Source organism: Colletotrichum tamarilloi, assembly GCF_030869305.1.
Source record: "Colletotrichum tamarilloi strain Tom-12 chromosome Unknown Scaffold_134.1, whole genome shotgun sequence".
Lineage (NCBI taxonomy): Eukaryota > Fungi > Ascomycota > Sordariomycetes > Glomerellales > Glomerellaceae > Colletotrichum > Colletotrichum tamarilloi.
Genome location: NW_026849517.1, coordinates 19,119 through 37,020, shown reverse-complemented (window position 1 = coordinate 37,020; position 17,902 = coordinate 19,119). Strand labels below are relative to the sequence as shown.

The following is a 17,902-nucleotide window of genomic DNA, read 5'->3' as shown; positions in this document are numbered from 1 at the left end:
CTCACACGAGACGAGGCTCATGATCATCGCTCCATCAGTTGAACATTTAAGAACTCGGCACTCCACGGATAGTTGTAGTCCAGATGTCATCTTCCCTTGACTGCAGAGTCTTCTCTCTCAAGAACACAAATCTGGCAAATTCAGACTCCATTCTTCTTCTTCAGGATGCGCGTCGCTCACCTCATCAGGCTCGCGGCGGCGATGTCCCTCACCTTCACTGCTACAGCAGGCATCGCAATCAGGCGCGCAAATACGACGCAACTGCAAGTCACTCCAACCGACAACTCCCCTCAGGATTTCGAATCACTCCGGGGCGGAGCCTCAGCCACCTGTCACTCGTTTACGATCAATCCGCGCTACTTCACCTTGTTATACGCAACGTGCCGTGATCACCTGGGCTTTGAGAAGATAGGCCATCTCAACTTGAACCTCTGCCTCGCAAATTCTTGTGGCAACCTTGAGGGTCGCGCAAGGTAAGCCATTGACTGGCAGCGAACCCACATGCTATAAGGTCGCAAGACATTGTGTTCTCTCAAAGCTAATGATGCCGATTTTCGATAACCAGAGGACGATACTCGGAGAGCTGCTCGGCGAGGACCTGTTCGATTGACGGGCTCACTTTGAAATGCAAATGCGAAAATTGCTATGGTAGATGGAGCTGGACTTCTATCAATCTGAGTAGGTGATTTTCAAGACTTGACAGAAAGTGTTCGCTGACTCAATGCTTCTTAGATGATATTGTTGGAAACGACAATGGAAGTCTCGTTTGCCACGGTCTGATGGGGCTAGGTTAAGATTCCGCATTCTGCGGCGAGGTGGAGCCGCAATGTCGGCCCGGAGTTGAGTTGTTAACATCCGGCTGCTGCAGATGGGATCTTGGAAGACACGGGCAACACGTAGACTCTTCTCTGCACGTCATGAAACGGTCAAGGCATATATACGGAGGTCATCAGGATCCATGCAGGCCACCGAGTCTACATTTAGTTCAGCAGACAGTCATGTTACCTTGTTCTGGCTTATCCCTCAGCCTCAATCCCAAAAGGCATGATAGTGACATTTAACGGCATCACCGGGGAGAAGCCTATCATATGTAGTGACTCTCTCCTCGCAGCAAAACCTAATCCAACGTGGGTGCTTTACCTAGTTACGGTGAGCATGTGCAATGCTCTATGAGCCTAGCCAGTCATCACTTAATCTAGACCTGAATTAGACGTGCGGAAGTCTTCCATCCTCTTCAGTATTTATCTGTATAGCATCGATCGGTGGCCATGTTGCGAAGGTGGTCAAGGCCTCAGATGGCCAGGCTTTTGGTATGCAACCGCTGGGTAGAATATTTCCCAGTTGTCGGGGGCTACGAGACTCCAAAAGTAGGCGTAAGCTCTGTAATATGCTCTAGGAGAAACAAGGCAGTCAAGGCAATGACGGGCCCGCTGACAGGTGGGCCATCGGTCGTCTCGACGGCGATATTGTGACAGGAAGCGGTTATCGAGATGTAGAACAGGGTCGGTAACAGGTTTCGGAACTGCGAACGCAAAGTATGAGTAAGGTTATTGACGTCTTGCCGTTGTTTTGGTAGTAGAAGGTTACTGACTCTCGTGATACCACGCTATCGCGTGGCCGGAACAACGTATTGGCAGTAGTAGGTAAGCAGTGTATCAATCAGGGCGGGAGTGCCGCCGTACTGTCGCCAGAGCTGTTTCCCAGCGATTGAGGGATGTCATCACTGAGTTGGGCCAGGACGGGTCGGGCCTAACCATCTCGGAAGATACGATGAAAGCAAAAAAGGGAGACGCAAGAAGGGACACGAGAGTTCAGAAGTGTGATGTCTTTGGATTGCACCGCGACATCAGACGCCAAACTTTGTCGGCCATGCCGCGTGGATGGAGGGCAGTTCGCGACATCAACGTCACTGCAGGACCTGGATTGGTCTCTGAGAGGGAGCCAATCGGGGATTGGTATATCGGTGATAACACCCGAATAAAAGCCGAGGGGAACAGTGGGTCGACAAAAATTGGCGTCTTATGTCACTTTTGGCCTTAGGCAGAAGGTACCTGGTGAGTAACGTACCTACCTTACGGCAGGGCCAGATTTAGAAAAAAGTTTTTGGCAGGAGCAGGGTAAACATTCAAGCATGTGAAAAGCCATCAAACCACTCGAGGCTTTCAACGCTCAATGTTCGGGTCTCTGTTGTTTGGAATGAAAGATATCTCGCAAAACTGATGACCGTATTATCTGCCACCACGAGCAAAAGCCAGGCCATCAGGCGGTCAAGAAAGCGGGAGGGCGTGCGACCCCTGCAGTGGTTTTGGTGGTCGTTGCCCGGGCTAAGGAGATGACGACGGGCTTGGTGAAGGATCGAGAGAAAATTCTACGGGGCCCCACGATTTTGTGGAGTGGTGAGGGAGTGCAACGCCGCAATCGCAATCAACGGCTTATCACCCCGCCATCAATCGTGATGAGCTGGTGGCCTGAACGTATCGATAAGAACAGATAACAGAAGCTATGAAGCTCAATATCAACGACATCGAAGTGGAGGGGGAGGACGGCTGACGGCTAATCGGGTTGTTTGCGCCTCTCCTGTGGGAAAACCACCTTTGAAATTGTTAAGAGTTGTAGGTTCTTTCCAATGGTACCGTTTTCCAATGCTAGAAGAGCGGTAACGAAATGTTTGGGTACCATAGTATTGAATCATAGGCAACTCCAAGTATCTGCAAGCTAAGGGCACATTATTGACGACGTTCACCGTCGAATGCGGGAGGACAGGAGTGCAGATTATCGATCCGTCCAGCCTCGGAGGTCTGACCTCGTGCATGCTTCGCAGCCTGGTCCAGACAGCCAGTCAGTCTCAGCACTGTCTAATTGTAGCGACCTCAGCCTTCCAAGGACTTCTTTCCGCCAATCCGCTCTCTCTCTCTGGGAGGCGTTGGGGGCGGACAAAGACCCAGATGGACTCGAACCTACTGCGTAGTGGCCGGCGTCTCATTGAATCAAGGTCGAATCGGGCAGGCCGTGGCAAAAAGGGACGATCCGAGTGGCCCGGAACGTCAGCGAAGCCAGAACCCGGCTTCCATGCCAAAGAGAAGAGTGGAAAGACGAGGAAGAATACCTAGAAGGAAACAAAAGGGGATGTCGGATGAAACTGGGGATGGGATGACCACCCCTCTGCTAATACTTCGGCGTGTTTTGTAACAAGAGAATTTTTTTTACCGGACAATCAGGGACGGTCCCATGGGAAAGCCAATTTCCTTCCTTCTTGCCCTGATCTGGTTGTCAGAAATCTACGGAAAGGTACGTAGCGCGGTACTTCGCATGTGCTTCCATGCGCAGGAGTAGGTAGCAGTTCGGACATTGCGCCTGCCTCGTAGAGGCAAAAGGGAATTGGGGTGGCGAAGTCGAGGCGCGGAAAACTAGGTATTACGCGACGTCCAGACTTTGGAGTGCTTGCCTATTTGCCTACTTACCTACGTATCTGTAAAGATACACGTGTATGTATTGCAACTGACATCTCACGCTGCATATGTACTTCGTACACTCTGGCGGTCTTTGGATGGGATGCGATGTTCATCCCCGGCCGAGACGACTCAGACGGCCTGGAAACGACAGGGAATGGGGGGTTAGACATGGACGATGCCCGTCTCACCCCCCTTTCCTCCTTCGTCCTCTTCGATTCTCACCCTCTTCCCCATACTACGCTAAGCGCACGGGATAAGGCAGGGCTTATCGTGAACTGAGCCACGCAGCCGGCATTCGCTTGAGAGACGGGAGGTGAGAATGCTGACTAGAGGTGCGACTTGAAGGTCGTTTAGCAGCGACGTGGATGTATCCGCCACTGTGGGGCAACTTTGGGTGTCTGTATAGACGACACTTCTTCCATTGATATCAAATCTGTATCCATAGCGAATGGTAACATAGGGAGGTAGACACGTGGAAGGAAAGGCGTCCAGGCTGGAAGACAACAGTGCCGATATGGCCCGAGGTTTGACGATGTGAGATTGCTGTGACCAAGGCGAAAAGGAAATTGACCACAAGGGAATATTTCGGAGGGTTGCTCCGTGAAAATAGTCCGGACCTTCTGCAAAGTACACAGTAGGGGAAAGACAGTAAGCGCCATGTTAACACCTTTCTATTTCATGGCCTCTGAAGAGACAGCATCGGTGAATCTGCACTGACTGAAAGAGAGACTGGGGACCCAGGTGTATTCTGCTCAACAGAATGGAAGCCACTGTCGAATATCAGAGTCAGGGACTGGGCCTGAGCACCGTGCCACGGTCAAGCACCCGAAAAAAAAAAAAAAAAAAGAGAGACGTCGTCAATCAAGGCAAATGGCAAAAGTGTCCGTGGGCCTCACAAATGGCTGAAAATGCATTGGTGCATGAACGGGCATTTTCCCTCTCACCGCCCTTCTCTATAGCCCTTTCGAGGTTAGCGCGGGGTCAGATAAGCGACTTAACCCCTCCGATAAGACATGAGTCGCCAGGGGGGTGGAACACAGTGACACCCAACCAAGGTACCCAACACAAGCACAGGGCAGGTGGCAGCGAGGCAAGCACCAAGTAATCGTACCTCATTGCAGGCAAGAGGCAGGCACGAAGGAGACACTTGGACGAGTCTTGGAGGGAAGGAGGGATGGAGGGGAGGGAGGAAGGCAGGAAGGAGGGGTGGTTTCCGCAGTTTCTGATTTTTTTTTTTCTGTGGTGGGGCTACCCTTGCCGCTAGCGTCGCCGTCGCCGGGCCAGAAGTGACACGCCGAAGCACACAGAGCCACACAGCGCACACTCTCTGCCACTTCTGTTGGTACCGTAAGGTACGGTAGCTGACGGAAGGAGCGAGAAAAAAATAAAAAAAGTTTTTGGTGGGCGGGCGGCGGGACAAGGGGGGAGAACTACACACTGCGTAAGGCGCTGAACATTTTTGACCAGGCACCAAATGGAGGGGGAGACACTGGAGGGGGAGGGGCCTTACCTTAGGTACCCAGGCGAGGGGGGGCAAAAGAAGAGAGCGATAACACAAGCCAGGCCTGAATTTTGGCGCTAGACATTAAAAACTCCCAGCCCGCCGCCCTCACCCTTTTTCACAATCTTTTTTTCCCTCCTCTTCCTCCTCTTGAACCTCTTCCTCTCTCCAACCTCCCGTTCCCTTTCTTCCCTCCTCCTGGTTATCCGTCTTCCTCCAGACGCATCTCCACTCAATCATTTGATTTTCTTCACACGTCCTGTCTGCGACGGTTTATCAAGTGCGATATTCGCCTAGATCGACCCCGCCTTCGCAAGAAGTTCAGAGACTATCACAACCCACGAATCGCCATAGTAGAGCAGAAGAACTACGATCCTCCAGTCGTTTGTCTCTTCTCGCGGGCCTTTCCACACCTCTCAATCGTCCTTTTTTCGGTCACGATAGAGTTATAGACTTCGCATCTAGACGCTTTAGACGTTCAAGAATCGCGAGTTTTCTCCCCACACGAATATCTCAACAAACACCCTCCCGATCGACATAATACCAACCGTCATAATGTCTTCCGAGAACGCCCAGTCCGTCAAGGTTTTGGACGAGCTTTTCCAGAAGCTCACCGTCTCCAAGGAGGCTGCCGACATCAAGGAGTCCTCCAGCTCCCTGGCTTCCTTCATGAACGGCCGCATTGAGGATCAGGATGTTCCCACCAAGTAAGTTGTTACTACTGTCATATTCACTGCCAGCTACACCGCAACGCTGCCTTGAGGGGGAGTGAGATTTTGCCTCAAGCGACCGTGTCCACGGCCTTGGGAATTTCTCAAAAAAAAAAAAACGGGATTATTTTTTTCTTGTTCCCCTCGCCTCTTCGGGCGGCTTTTGCACCGACCCGCTGCGACGCTGAGCGACCAGCCACGCTGGCCACTCAGCGGCGAGTTATTTTCGGCTCACACACATTTTTTTTTCTGGAGCATCAGCGCTGACAAGGATTTTCCCCGCAGGACCATCGAGTCTATCCGCAAGCTGTTCAACAACAAGAAGGATGCCGCTGCCCGTGAGAAGGCCGCTGTCGCCATCACCGCCATTGCTCAGCACTCCGAGGTCTCCGCTCACGTCGAGCCCCTCCTCGTCGCTCTCCTCCCCGATGTCCTTGCCGCCGCTGGTGACAAGATCACCGGTGTGAAGAACGCCGCCACCGCCGCTGCTCTTGCCATCGCTGAGGCCATCAACCCCAACGCCGTCAAGGGTGTCTTCGCCCCTGTCAAGAAGTCCCTCCTCGAGGCCCAGAAGTGGCAGGAGAAGATGGCTGCTCTCGATGTCCTCGAGACCGTCATCCGCACCGCCCCCGCCCAGGTCGGCTACCGCGTTCCCGACTTGATCCCCGTCGTCTCCGAGTCCATGTGGGACACCAAGAAGGAGGTCAAGGAGCGTGCCTACAAGACCATGGAGGCCATCTGCCAGCTCATTGTCAACCGTGATATCGAGCGCTTCATTCCCGAGCTTATCAAGTGTATCGCCAAGCCCGAGAACGTCCCCGAGACCGTTCACTTGCTCGGTGCCACCACCTTCGTCACTGAGGTCCAGGAGCCCACTCTTGCCCTCATGGTTCCCCTGCTTGACCGTGGTCTCGCCGAGCGTGAGACTGCCATCAAGCGTAAGTCCGCCGTCATTGTCGACAACATGTGCAAGCTTGTCGACGACCCGAACATTGTCGCTCCCTTCTTGCCCAAGATGATGCCTGGTCTCCAGAAGAACTACGACAACTTGGCCGACCCCGAGGCCCGTGAGAAGACCAAGCAGGCCCTCGACACCATCATCCGTGTCGGTAACGTCGTTGACGGCAAGATCCCCGAGGTCCGCCACGACTCCGACTTGGAGGTTGTCCTCCCCAAGCTCAAGGAGTCTATCCCCTCCAAGTCCAAGGCCAAGGCCGATAAGCTCGACGTTGTCCTCCAGTACGCCTCCAACATCGCCGGTCAGCTCATCGACGAGAAGGAGATGGAGTCCGCCGTCTGGACTGAAGCCCTCAAGCCCTACATCTCCGTCATCGTTGGCGACGAGGATGCCCAGAAGGTCGTCGACGACTTCCGCAAGCGCGCCGCTCCCGGTGCCGCCGAGGAGGAGGAGGTCGACCCCGATGATGAGGAGGGTGAGGATCTTTGCAACTGCACCTTCTCCCTTGCCTACGGTGCCAAGATTCTTCTCAACCAGACTCACCTCCGTCTCAAGCGTGGCCAGCGCTACGGTCTTTGCGGTCCCAACGGTTCCGGAAAGTCTACTCTCATGCGTGCCATCAACAACGAGCAGGTTGAGGGTTTCCCCAAGCAGTCCGAGGTCAAGACCGTCTTCGTCGAGCACGACCTGGACTCTGCTGACACTGAGATGACCACCATTGAGTGGACCATGAAGAAGCTTGCCGATGCTGGTGTCGAGACCTCCCAGGCCGATGTCGAGGCCAAGCTCAACGAGTTCGGCTTCACCGATGCCATGGTCAAGGGTGAGATCTCTGCCCTGTCTGGTGGTTGGAAGATGAAGTTGGCTCTTTGCCGTGCCGTCTTCGAGGCTCCCGATATCCTGCTTCTCGACGAGCCTACCAACCATTTGGACGTGAAGAACGTCAAGTGGCTCGAGGACTACCTCATGAACTCCCCCTGCACTTCCATCATCGTCTCCCACGACTCTGGCTTCCTCGACAACGTCTGCCAGCACATCGTCCACTACGAGCGCTTCAAGCTTAAGCGCTACCGCGGTAACCTCAAGGAGTTCGTCAAGAAGAACCCTGCCGCCAAGTCCTACTACGAGCTCTCCGACTCCGAGATGGAGTTCTCTTTCCCCGAGCCCGGTTTCCTCGAGGGTGTCAAGACCAAGGCCAAGGCCATTCTGCGTGCCAGCAAGATGTCCTTCCAGTACCCCGGTACCACCAAGCCCCAGATCTCCGACATCTCCTTCCAGTGCTCTCTCGGCTCCCGTATCGCTGTCATTGGTCCCAACGGTGCCGGAAAGTCCACCCTCATCAACGTCCTTACTGGTGAACTTATCCCCACCGTTGGTGAGATCTACCAGCACGAGAACATCCGTATCGCCTACATCAAGCAGCACGCTTTCGCCCACATCGATAACCACTTGGACAGCACCCCCTCTGAGTACATCCAGTGGCGTTTCCAGACTGGTGAGGATCGCGAGACCATGGATCGCGCCAACAAGATCATCACCGACGCTGATGAGGAGGCCATGAACAAGATCTTCAAGATCGAGGGTACCCAGCGCCGCATCATCGGCATCAACTCCCGCAGAAAGTTCAAGAACTCCTACGAGTACGAGTGCTCTTTCGCCATCGGTGACAACGTCGGCCAGAAGAACGAGCGCTGGACTCCCATGATGTCCGCTGACAACGTCTGGCTTCCCCGTAACGAGCTTCTGGCTTCTCACCAGAAGATGGTCGCCGATGTCGATATGAAGGAGGCCCTCGCCTCCGGTCAGTTCCGCCCTCTGGTCCGTAAGGAGATTGAGTCTCACTGCGCCAACTTCGGTCTCGATGCTGAGCTGGTTTCTCACTCTCGCATGCGTGGTCTGTCCGGTGGTCAGCGTGTCAAGGTCGTCCTTGCTGCCTGCTCTTGGCAACGCCCCCACTTGATCGTCCTTGACGAGCCCACCAACTACCTTGACCGTGACTCTCTCGGTGCCCTGTCCAAGGCCCTGAAGAAGTTCGAGGGTGGTGTCATCATCATTACCCACTCTGCTGAGTTCACCAAGAACATCACTGAGGAGGTCTGGGCTGTCGTTGACGGTAAGATGACTCCTTCCGGTCACAACTGGGTTCAGGGCCAGGGCTCTGGTCCCCGTCTTAAGGGTGATGAGGGTGAGGAGGAGGAGAAGTTCGACGCCATGGGCAACAAGATCGTCAACACCAAGAAGAAGGTCAAGTTGTCCTCTTCCGAGCTCCGCAAGAAGAAGAAGGGTAAGTCTATTCCATCCATCACATGATGCATTACCTACGTACAGAATGCTAACATTTCTCCTCCAGACCGTATGGCCCGCCGCAAGCGTGGTGAGGAGGTTTTCTCCGACGAGGACGACATCTAAACCAGTCGCCACGAGATCGCTTTCCTTTCCATTTGTCACGAGCCTTACAAAAGTCTTTTTTCGGTAACGCGGGTTGCATGGTTACGGGCCTGTTTATGATTTCTTTGACGAGCACCCATGAGATTCCCCTTGAAATGACATCGCCGGATGAAGGAATGACCATCTCGCTGCAGGATTGGAGGATCCCGCGCGCGAGTGTGAGAGAGGTTCCTGGCGACAGGGAATGAGGGGGTAAGAATAAGAGAGTAGAAAGAGTAAATAGACGGCAATACAAGCCATAGACACTTCAACTTCTGTTTCCTCATTGATGTATGCAACGTGATGTTTCGATACCGTTCTCCAGAAGATGGGATCTTTGTGCCTGGTGTTTGGCCGCGATTTCCGACTGCAGTAGCCAAGACCATAGTCCAGCACCTATGTGGACCGTTCTACCTGACCGACTTCCGAGGTTGAACATCAACCTGACGCTTTGGTCATTTCCAGGCCAGGCCATGGTCTTGTGTTTGTGGTCATTGTGCTATTTTACTCGAGTGACCGGGGGATGATACTTGGACAACACCCCGGGACACGTGTAATACCAATCGTGCCTTTGTCTCAACTCCCTCAAATGTGAGTCTCCCTTCCAACTTCCCGCGTATTGACGCCCAGTCAGAAATGCTGCATCTATTGACCAGTAATTGTAGACTCCTTTGTCACCATTCTATGCAGGTTCCCTCTGGTCGATCGTAAGTCTCAGGGGCTTCAAGTCTCACTAGAGATAGTTGAGCCTTTAAAAAACATATCTGAATGTCCGAGGTCAGATTGTTTCTTTGAGGGATCTTTGGAGGGATGAAGGTTGGATGCGTCTGCATGTGAAGTCAAAGGGCCAGCTGTGCTGATTGTGCTCGGCATTGTCCCAATTTGAGAGAGAGAGAGAGAGAGAGAGTTGCCGAAGACTTCTATTCCTGTCTCGCTTGGTTTCGAGGTCAAATCCAGGTCTTCGAGGAGACAACGTCAAAGACACCAAACTATCTTCTTGTTCTCCCATCCGTCATGACTCCCTCGTCTCTCGATATCTTCTTTCCCTTCATGATCCAGTTTCCTCTAGGAAACCCCTCTTTATCTCGATTACCCACACGTCTCGTCAAGCCATCCACCGTCCGTCCCAAATAACGACACTATCACAGGTGAGGCCATCACCATGGCCGCCTCCCCAGACAAGGACCTCACCCAAGAAACAATCTACGACGAAGAATGGTGGGTAAAAAACACCCGCGAACACCCAGACAGCCCCATCACCGTCCCCCTCTCCCCATCATCACAACCAGCCTCTGGAGACTCAGACAACACCGACACCTCCGACCACACAGACACCTCCAACATCTCCATCCCCGCCACGGCAATCCACACCCACGACACAACAGCCGCGACCATCACATCCCTCCGGCCGCCCGGGAACCCCCACGCACCCTTATTCCTCGGCGCACCGCCCGTGAAGCCGGCAAATAAAGGCCAATGGGCTTACGTGGAGTACATCCCCGCTTGGACGGACCCCCTCTGGAAAGACGGCGATACACGCGTACAGGACGAGAAGAACCCGGCGTATGTGGTGCGCAGGCGCGACTGGACGAAGAGCATTCGTCCGGCGCAGCTGCCGCAGGATAGGGCGCAGAATCCGAGCGCGTTTGCGTTGCGGTACGGGGTGTATCCTGATCGACTGGATGGTAGGTCGCGGTTGACGCCTACGAGGGGTGCGTTTCGCAAGTTCAAGTATGATGGGGTTGAGGTCCCTGGTGTGACGGCGGAGGTTGTGATTAAGCAGGCGGAGGGGTTTGCTAGGACGGCTGGGTTGACGGGGGTGGATGGGTTGTTGGAGGTGTATTCTGGGATGAGGGGGGGTGGTGAGAACGAGAATGAGAGGTTTGTGTTAAGGGCGTTGGAGGGGATGAGGGATGATGAGGATTTGCAGATGATGGTGTTTCGGGGGATGACTTCGCATGAGGTATGTTGATATTGCGTTCGTGAGCGTGTTTGTGACGATGAGTTGAGGTTGATGAGGAAGTGTAGTTGATTGAGGGGGGGATGATGTCGATGAGGAATGGGAGCGCGTGTGATTTGAAGAATGATCTTCATAAGTAAGTCTAGGATGAGTTATTCTCTCTCTTCTCAGGTTTCTGACGGCTGATCTGTTTGGATGGATGAAGGTATCTCACGAGAGACAAGTGGGTTGAAAGCACATGGCGAGGGTGCGACCCCGACAAACCAAGACTCGTCTACCAATCCGGCCAAGTAAAAGGAGAATGGGACCCAAGAGTGAGAAACGATATCTCTCCTTTCAAATCACGTTCGTATATACACCAACAAGTCGAGAGCTAACACATATCAAGACAAACGACTACCTCTGGGAAAAAATGCAACCAGCCCTCCTCCTAGCCTCCCGCATCCTAACCCACCTCGACAAAAACGATCCCTACTGGCGCCGCCTCCACGACGTCCTCAACCGCCAAACCATCGACGGACCCCACGACTACCGCACTCCCGAGATGCGCAAGAAGAACCCAGCCGTGAAGTTCACCCTGCAAGACTACGACGGCGGCGGACAAAACGCCATCGTTGACGACGAGACTCGCAAGGACATGTTTGACGTCCACTTCGAGGTTCTCCACGTCCTGCAGACGAGAATGCGGTTCATGCTATGTAGCGGATCTAAGGAGGAGGATAGTGGGACGGCAGGCGTGACGTGTGTTGCGGGTTCATATATCGATGTGTATATTGTCGCCGACGCGTTGTGGCCGTTGGTTGTACCTGGGTATAGTGATGATGAGAGGTTGTTGCAGGGGTTCTTTTTGGCTTCTACTATTGTTCACGAGATTGCCGTAAGTGTCTGCTTCTGTCAGAAACCCTTTGAGAGACTACCTATCATGGATATGACTGACGTTGGATTCGGATAGCATGCGGTCAACTATGCGCAACATCTCGTTCTTTTGCCGCCGGCCTGCTTCCAAGTTGAGACCTGGAAAGCCACCCCGGACAAGGTCAAGAAAGTTTCAGAGGTTGGGTCAAAGATGTTTTCCAAATTTTCGGAGGGCCACCTTGAGCCGTTCTTCGAGGATGAGTCGCAGGCTGAGCTGGGTTTTTGTACCGAGAACCGGGTGAGTTGACTCTATTTGTCTTCGTTTCCTCTACCTTCTTTGCAACTACCACTACCCCCTTGTGACTCAGAAGCAATGGTTATGTAGACAGTTAGAAACCACACTGACACATCACCAACTACCTAAAAGCTCTTCGGTGGCGTTCACTGGAACATCATTTCCCCCGAACTGCCCCATCTCTTCTTTCTGCCTGCCGCCATGGCAATGGAGAGGTGGCCACGGCCCAAAGGCGATTGCGGCCGTCTCCCCGTCGAAAAGCTCGAAAAGAGCCCGGACAGACTCGTTCTCGACCACATACCGCTGCTCCCGGACCAATACTTCTGCCCCACCCGCGTCGCCCACATTGTCCGCCTCTTCACTGAAGCCTTCTGGAACGTCGAGGTGAACAAGTACGGCCCCGCGGCGCTGCGCTTCGGCGGCTTGGACCCGGTCAAGCTACCCATCATCTGGCCGCGCGTCCAGCTGAGCGCCGCGCTGAAAGGTGTGCTGGCGCCGAGGGGCGATCGGGCTCTGGAACTGCTGCCGAAAAGCGACTCGGAGGAGATGCTTGACGCTGGCCCGACGCTGCAGCGTTTCTTGTACCAGGCTGGGACGGAGTTTCTGAGGCCGCATGTGGTGCGGTATCGGTGGGAGAGAGACCACAAACACTTTGTTTACTCACGGAACGGACCGATGGTCACACACATGTTTCAGTTGGCCGTCATCGTGATTGAGACCCATATTGCGTACAATTTGCGGCAAGGTACCGAGGATGTTGATAATAGGATAAAGAGCAGAGCGTGGCTGAAGAGCTGGAAGAAAGCTGAGACTCGAAGATGGGGGTTGATGCTCGACAGGAGTTTACAACATTCGCGATCGTCATTAAATGGCAAGCTATGCCCTTTGCCACATCGATCGGTTCATCCGCTCCAAGATGAGGATTATTTCTGGCAAAACATCCCCGACCTAGGGACGAGAGCGGGCCAGAGGACTGCGGAAGTACTGCGACGGATACACGAGGTGATCATCTTCGAGATCGGGTGCTTTCAGCAGATATTTATCGACATTTACCACCTCGATGACGCAGAGCTCGAAGCGTTCCAGACGACGGACGCACCCAAGGACCTGGACTATCGCCTCACGGTTACAACCGATCTGGGAGCGGAGGCACTGAGACAGGCCACGAGACTTGTGGCAGACTACGGCGGGACCGGCTTCATACCCGCCGTCAACATGGCGGTTCTTCATGACTTTGTGGGGAAATTCACCAACATGAGGGCGCAGCTCGAGGAGATGAGGCCTTGGGCTGAGAATCTTTCCGAGATCAATCCTTCAAACTATAACCTCCTGCAACCCATCATACCGAGGCTCAAGATCGCGCGGCGGCCGGCGACGGCGAGGATGGTTAAGCTTGTGCAAAAGGAGCTTGAGATGCTTCCTGTGGAGACTTTGGTTGTCATTGAGAAGTTTCTCAGCTTTGTGAAGACGACGGTGAAGGCTGCGGGCCAAGTCAAGATTGATTTGGCGAGGGATTGGGAGATGGATCTGGATGAGGTGATTACCGAGTTCGAAAAGAGGGATAAGCTTGATCAGCATGGCTTGGTGGAGCATGTTACTGACGAGGAAGACCTCGAGGATGGCCTTGCAAGCAATGATCCGCTTACTGAAATTATCAGGAAGAGGAAGCCCAAGAACCCCTGGAATGGAGCAAACCACCCTCCAAAACGACTCAAAAGACCCAGGATTGCGGCACCGCAGCTTGTTCCACAGCCTCTGGCGCATCCTACGCCCTTTTCAAAGTACTCTCCGCCCAGGCATAGGTTCGGGGACACCATCAAAGCCAGCCGCTTCTCCAGACGCAACATAGTCAACGCCGTCCCGGACCCGATGTCCAAGATCCCAAACGTATTCGCCAACATCCCAGACATATCCTTCCCTCTATCGCAATCTTCCTCCGGGTTCGCGGGATATGGTCCAGGCAAGCAGCAGCCGCCGCCACAGCTCCCCACTCATGCTTCTGTATTCGGCAGACCTGGGATCCAGATCGCAGAGGGCCCCGAGCCGATGGGCATATTCCCCCACGCGTATGCCTTATCGGCATCTTTCACGGAGGACCTCGAGCACGAGGCTAAGGCCCGACTTATGCTCGCGCAGCAGAGTCCCGCTAACTCCGCGCTGGGGTTCAGGGAGAGACACGGAGCGACGCTGGCGAACGCATATCGTGATCCTGCGCCTCCGATACCGGACTCCCCTGAAAGGCACAATAGCGGCGCCGCCTCCGGGTTTGGATTCGGTGGTGGGTTTCGACGGCGAAGAATCCCGGATCCGCAGGATCATTCGCCGACCACGGAGGAAGTATCCAGCTTATCAAGTTACCCGGGTTCGACTCCGGGAAAAGTGAACAGGGGGAAGGGGGCGGCGGGACCTGGGGACGTAGATGCTGCAGATGAAGACGAGAGATGGGGGACAACTAGCACAAACAGGGCCAGCGCACTCAATATGCAGCGAGAACTAGATATGAAACAAGGGTCGAAGGAGCATATTGAGGAGCAAAAGCGGCAGCATCGGGAGTGGCTGAATAGTCTTGCAAGACAGCAGGCACCGGCCGGTATGTTGGAGATGGATACGAGGCCCGACTATAGTACAGGACCTTTAGGAGGAGGATCAAGTGCTAGTATCGGCGGGTCGGATGAAGGAAGCAGCCAGAGGCCATCTACTGCTTCTTATCGGCAGGAGGCAAGGTCTTTGCCGAACGAGATGGACTGGGTGCCTGGTTGAGGATCACTTATTCAATCAAGCCCAGCCTTTGAAGCATGGGAAACAAAGTCTTCTTTGCCAGATAAGCTAAGTCAGAAATGGTGAATTGAATATGTCGATATAATTTGGATGAAGGAGTTAAGAAGTCACTGTGGAGGCAACGGCTTGTTTTCTATTTGTCTCATTTGGCAAGCAGGCATACTTGAATGGGGCTTGAAACTCAATGAAGCTTTTCTGAGACATGCGTCTTGCTCAGGTTTCCTAGGTTCATTGGTGAAATGATTGTGTGATCTCATGTGTGCAATCTCCACCGCCAAATACTATATGCGTATTCGTCAACTCGAACCCTGAGGTATCACAGGACAAGGTGGGACCCGGAGGAGAGTCCATAACCTGATTTATCTCATCTGTTCTCAACAGCAGTAAAAGGGACTCCTGCCCATAAGCTTAAGATGGTTATACCCCTAATTCTGAAGTGCAGAGCTACCGAGCTGTATCTTGTGGGTTCAAATTCCACAAGCGCCCTTTATATCTCGTCTTTTTGTTTTTCTTCTTTCTTTTTTTTCTTCCCTGCTTGAGGCCATAGTACCTCGCTCTTGATAAAGTCACATGAGGATATTGGAAACCATCACTCGCTTAAGGACTCACTACCTTCTCCTCTGTGCAAATGCCACGTATCATCGCACCTCACTCCATCTTCATATCGCATCAATATCAATCTCCGGCGCCTCCCTTCTCCTAAACAATAGCTTCGCCGTACTATCCGAGTTCCACGCAAACCCCCACTCCTGCCACTGATGCTCATACCCAGGCGTCAACTTCCAGTCAAACTTCATCAGCAAATGCGCCAGCGCAATCTTGAGCTCGTTGCCGGCGAAGAAGCGACCCGGGCACGCGTGCTGGCCATGGCCGAAACCGAGGTGCGAGGGTGATGTGCTGACGAGGTGGGCTTGGCTATCAAGCTTCGGGTCGTCGCGCATCTCGAGGAAGCGATAGCCATTGAAGGCTTCGGGGTTCGGGTAGATGGAGGGGTCGTGCATCTTGCCTAGGTCGCCGACGCAGCGTTCTCCTTTTTGGAGTTTGAGGCCGTTGGGGAGGGTCACTTGGCGGGTTGCCATGCGGGCCATGATTGCTGGTTGGTATGGTGAGCGACGGGTGCTTGGAGGATATTTTCCTGTTGTCACAGGAAATAAAAGGAGAGACTTACCAGATGTGACTGGCTTCAGTCGTTGTGACTCTTTCAAGACGCTGTCCATGAGTTTCATATTGAAAAGAGCCGTCTTCTTCCAGCCTTCAGCGGTCAGAACTTCCACAATTTCCTTCCTAAGGGCATCAAATAACTCCGGGTTCTCTGCAATGCGTAGCATCGTCTCCACGAGTAGATCCGTGGTGGTGTGAATTGCAACGACCGACAGACCCAGCTGCGCGCCAACAACATCGTACGCCCGGCCCTGACTCTCCTCTTCAAACCAATCAATGCCATCATTAAACTTCGGCGCCGGCTCGCCCCTCTCAATAGCCTGCTGTCGCGCATCTCTACGTTTTTGAAGCACCGGCTCAATGATGTCTCGAGAATCAGATACCTGCCGCCTAAGAGTTTTGCACTCAGGGAGGATCAAGTTGGCGGCGTAACGCAGCCAGTATGGGTACGGACGCAGGATCTCGGCGCCGAGGAAGGCGTTGACGGTGTAGGACTTTGTTATCGCGAGCCAGGCTTCGTCGCGGCATACTTCATCGCCGAGAAAAACGCGGGAGGAAAGGCGGCAGATGAGGTCGAGAATGGTGTCTTTGGTGTTATACTCTTGCCAATCTACATAGAGCAGTCATAAGCGTGTTAGTAATGTAAACAGATGACAAACGCTTACTCTACAGTTGGCGTGACAAGAAACCTACCGGTGGGCTTGCCGAAGATGTGATCGACAGCAAATCTGGTTTCCGACGCAAGAGGCTCCGTGATTTGATCTGCATCATCGTGTAAGTATCGTGATGGTGTGTTGCTGTAACGTGGGGTCTCAATGTGGGGTGTGGGGTAAGAAAAGGGCAACTTCATGATGGAGAGCGAAAACCTACTGAGTAATTTGGTGATGCGCTTCTTGATGACAAGCTGGAAAAGTCCGTCCGGTCTGTTGCCAACCGCGAACCCTTCGAATCCATTCAGTTGAGGGTGGAAGTTGTCTGCGAAAGCCTTTGAGAAGCTCAACCCTGGCTCATTGCGAATATCGTGAACTAGATCCGGCGGAATGACAACTGTTTCACCAACGTCCGTCATAAGTCTGTAAGGCTGGCCGGGAAATTGAGTTCGGGCGTCTTCCATGATACGACGAGCATTTATCAAGAAACCCTTCTTCCGTTCTTGGTCGAAGAAATCGAATAGTCGCCCCGGGTTGACGGAGGGGAGTTTGCGAGAAGGCTTGCGAATGTGGGGTATTATCGTGAAGACGCTGATGAGGATAATGCCGAGACATAGTGATGTCCATAAATCCAGTTTACGTATGAGTGAGGAATCGTCGGCCCATGAGCTGAGAAGATGTTTGGGGGGTGTTATGGCCTCCATTTTGGCAGTTTAAGGTGGGAGAAGGTATGAAGCAAAAACTGATAGACCAAGCTTAGAGATAGTGAAAGGTGTAAGTGCGTCTACCATCAACTTATATACTCTGCCCGGTCTCAAAGGGGGCAACTCGGCGGTGAACAACTAATCATCGTCGATTTCACCATTACACGAGAAATTTGGTATTACAAGTCAAGAATTACTCCAAACCATCTCCACGTTGACGTTGTTTCTAGCATATCACGGTGCTAAATCGCTGCCCGCCGGCCAACACTCCCGTCGTTGCAACTCTGCGCGACCCGCCGCCAACCCTGTCCGTAGCCGTCTCAGACGAATCAGCGGCGCTCACAACTGGGGACCGCGTCTCTTAAGTTCCGAGTCATGCAGATCATTGTAGCAAGCTTCGGAAGCAGACAAGTGCCCGACAGCGGGACGGGTGGATCTCTAAAATCTGGGA

General features: G+C 53.4%; 5 protein-coding genes across 5 annotated transcripts; 3 read left to right on the top strand and 2 right to left on the bottom strand.

The window, feature by feature from the left end:
- Positions 1-165: 165 nt before the first annotated feature.
- On the top strand, positions 166-610 carry CTAM01_14777 (uncharacterized protein; the record flags this gene model as incomplete). Its single annotated transcript, XM_060530776.1, has 2 exons — positions 166-473; positions 568-610. 2 exons carry the CDS (start codon positions 166-168, stop codon positions 608-610), a joined length of 351 nt encoding a protein of 116 aa, XP_060374641.1.
- Positions 611-5,508: 4,898 nt separating this feature from the next.
- CTAM01_14776 (ABC transporter) lies at positions 5,509-9,030 on the top strand (the record flags this gene model as incomplete). Its single annotated transcript, XM_060530775.1, has 3 exons — positions 5,509-5,660; positions 5,949-8,905; positions 8,972-9,030. 3 exons carry the CDS (start codon positions 5,509-5,511, stop codon positions 9,028-9,030), a joined length of 3,168 nt encoding a protein of 1,055 aa, XP_060374640.1.
- A 93-nt stretch (positions 9,031-9,123) lies between these two features.
- Positions 9,124-9,309, bottom strand: CTAM01_14775 (uncharacterized protein; the record flags this gene model as incomplete). Its single annotated transcript, XM_060530774.1, has 1 exon — positions 9,124-9,309. One exon carries the CDS (start codon positions 9,307-9,309, stop codon positions 9,124-9,126), a length of 186 nt encoding a protein of 61 aa, XP_060374639.1.
- Positions 9,310-10,210: 901 nt separating this feature from the next.
- Positions 10,211-14,918, top strand: CTAM01_14774 (uncharacterized protein; the record flags this gene model as incomplete). The annotated part of the gene is made up of 4 exons (XM_060530773.1): positions 10,211-11,011; positions 11,397-11,885; positions 11,961-12,161; positions 12,291-14,918. 4 exons carry the CDS (start codon positions 10,211-10,213, stop codon positions 14,916-14,918), a joined length of 4,119 nt encoding a protein of 1,372 aa, XP_060374638.1.
- Positions 14,919-15,595: 677 nt separating this feature from the next.
- Positions 15,596-17,451, bottom strand: CTAM01_14773 (ent-kaurene oxidase; the record flags this gene model as incomplete). Its single annotated transcript, XM_060530772.1, has 4 exons — positions 15,596-16,029; positions 16,105-16,707; positions 16,791-16,859; positions 16,968-17,451. The coding sequence occupies 4 exons, from the start codon at positions 17,449-17,451 to the stop codon at positions 15,596-15,598; spliced, it is 1,590 nt and encodes a 529-aa protein (XP_060374637.1).
- Between the last annotated feature and the right edge of the window lie 451 nt (positions 17,452-17,902).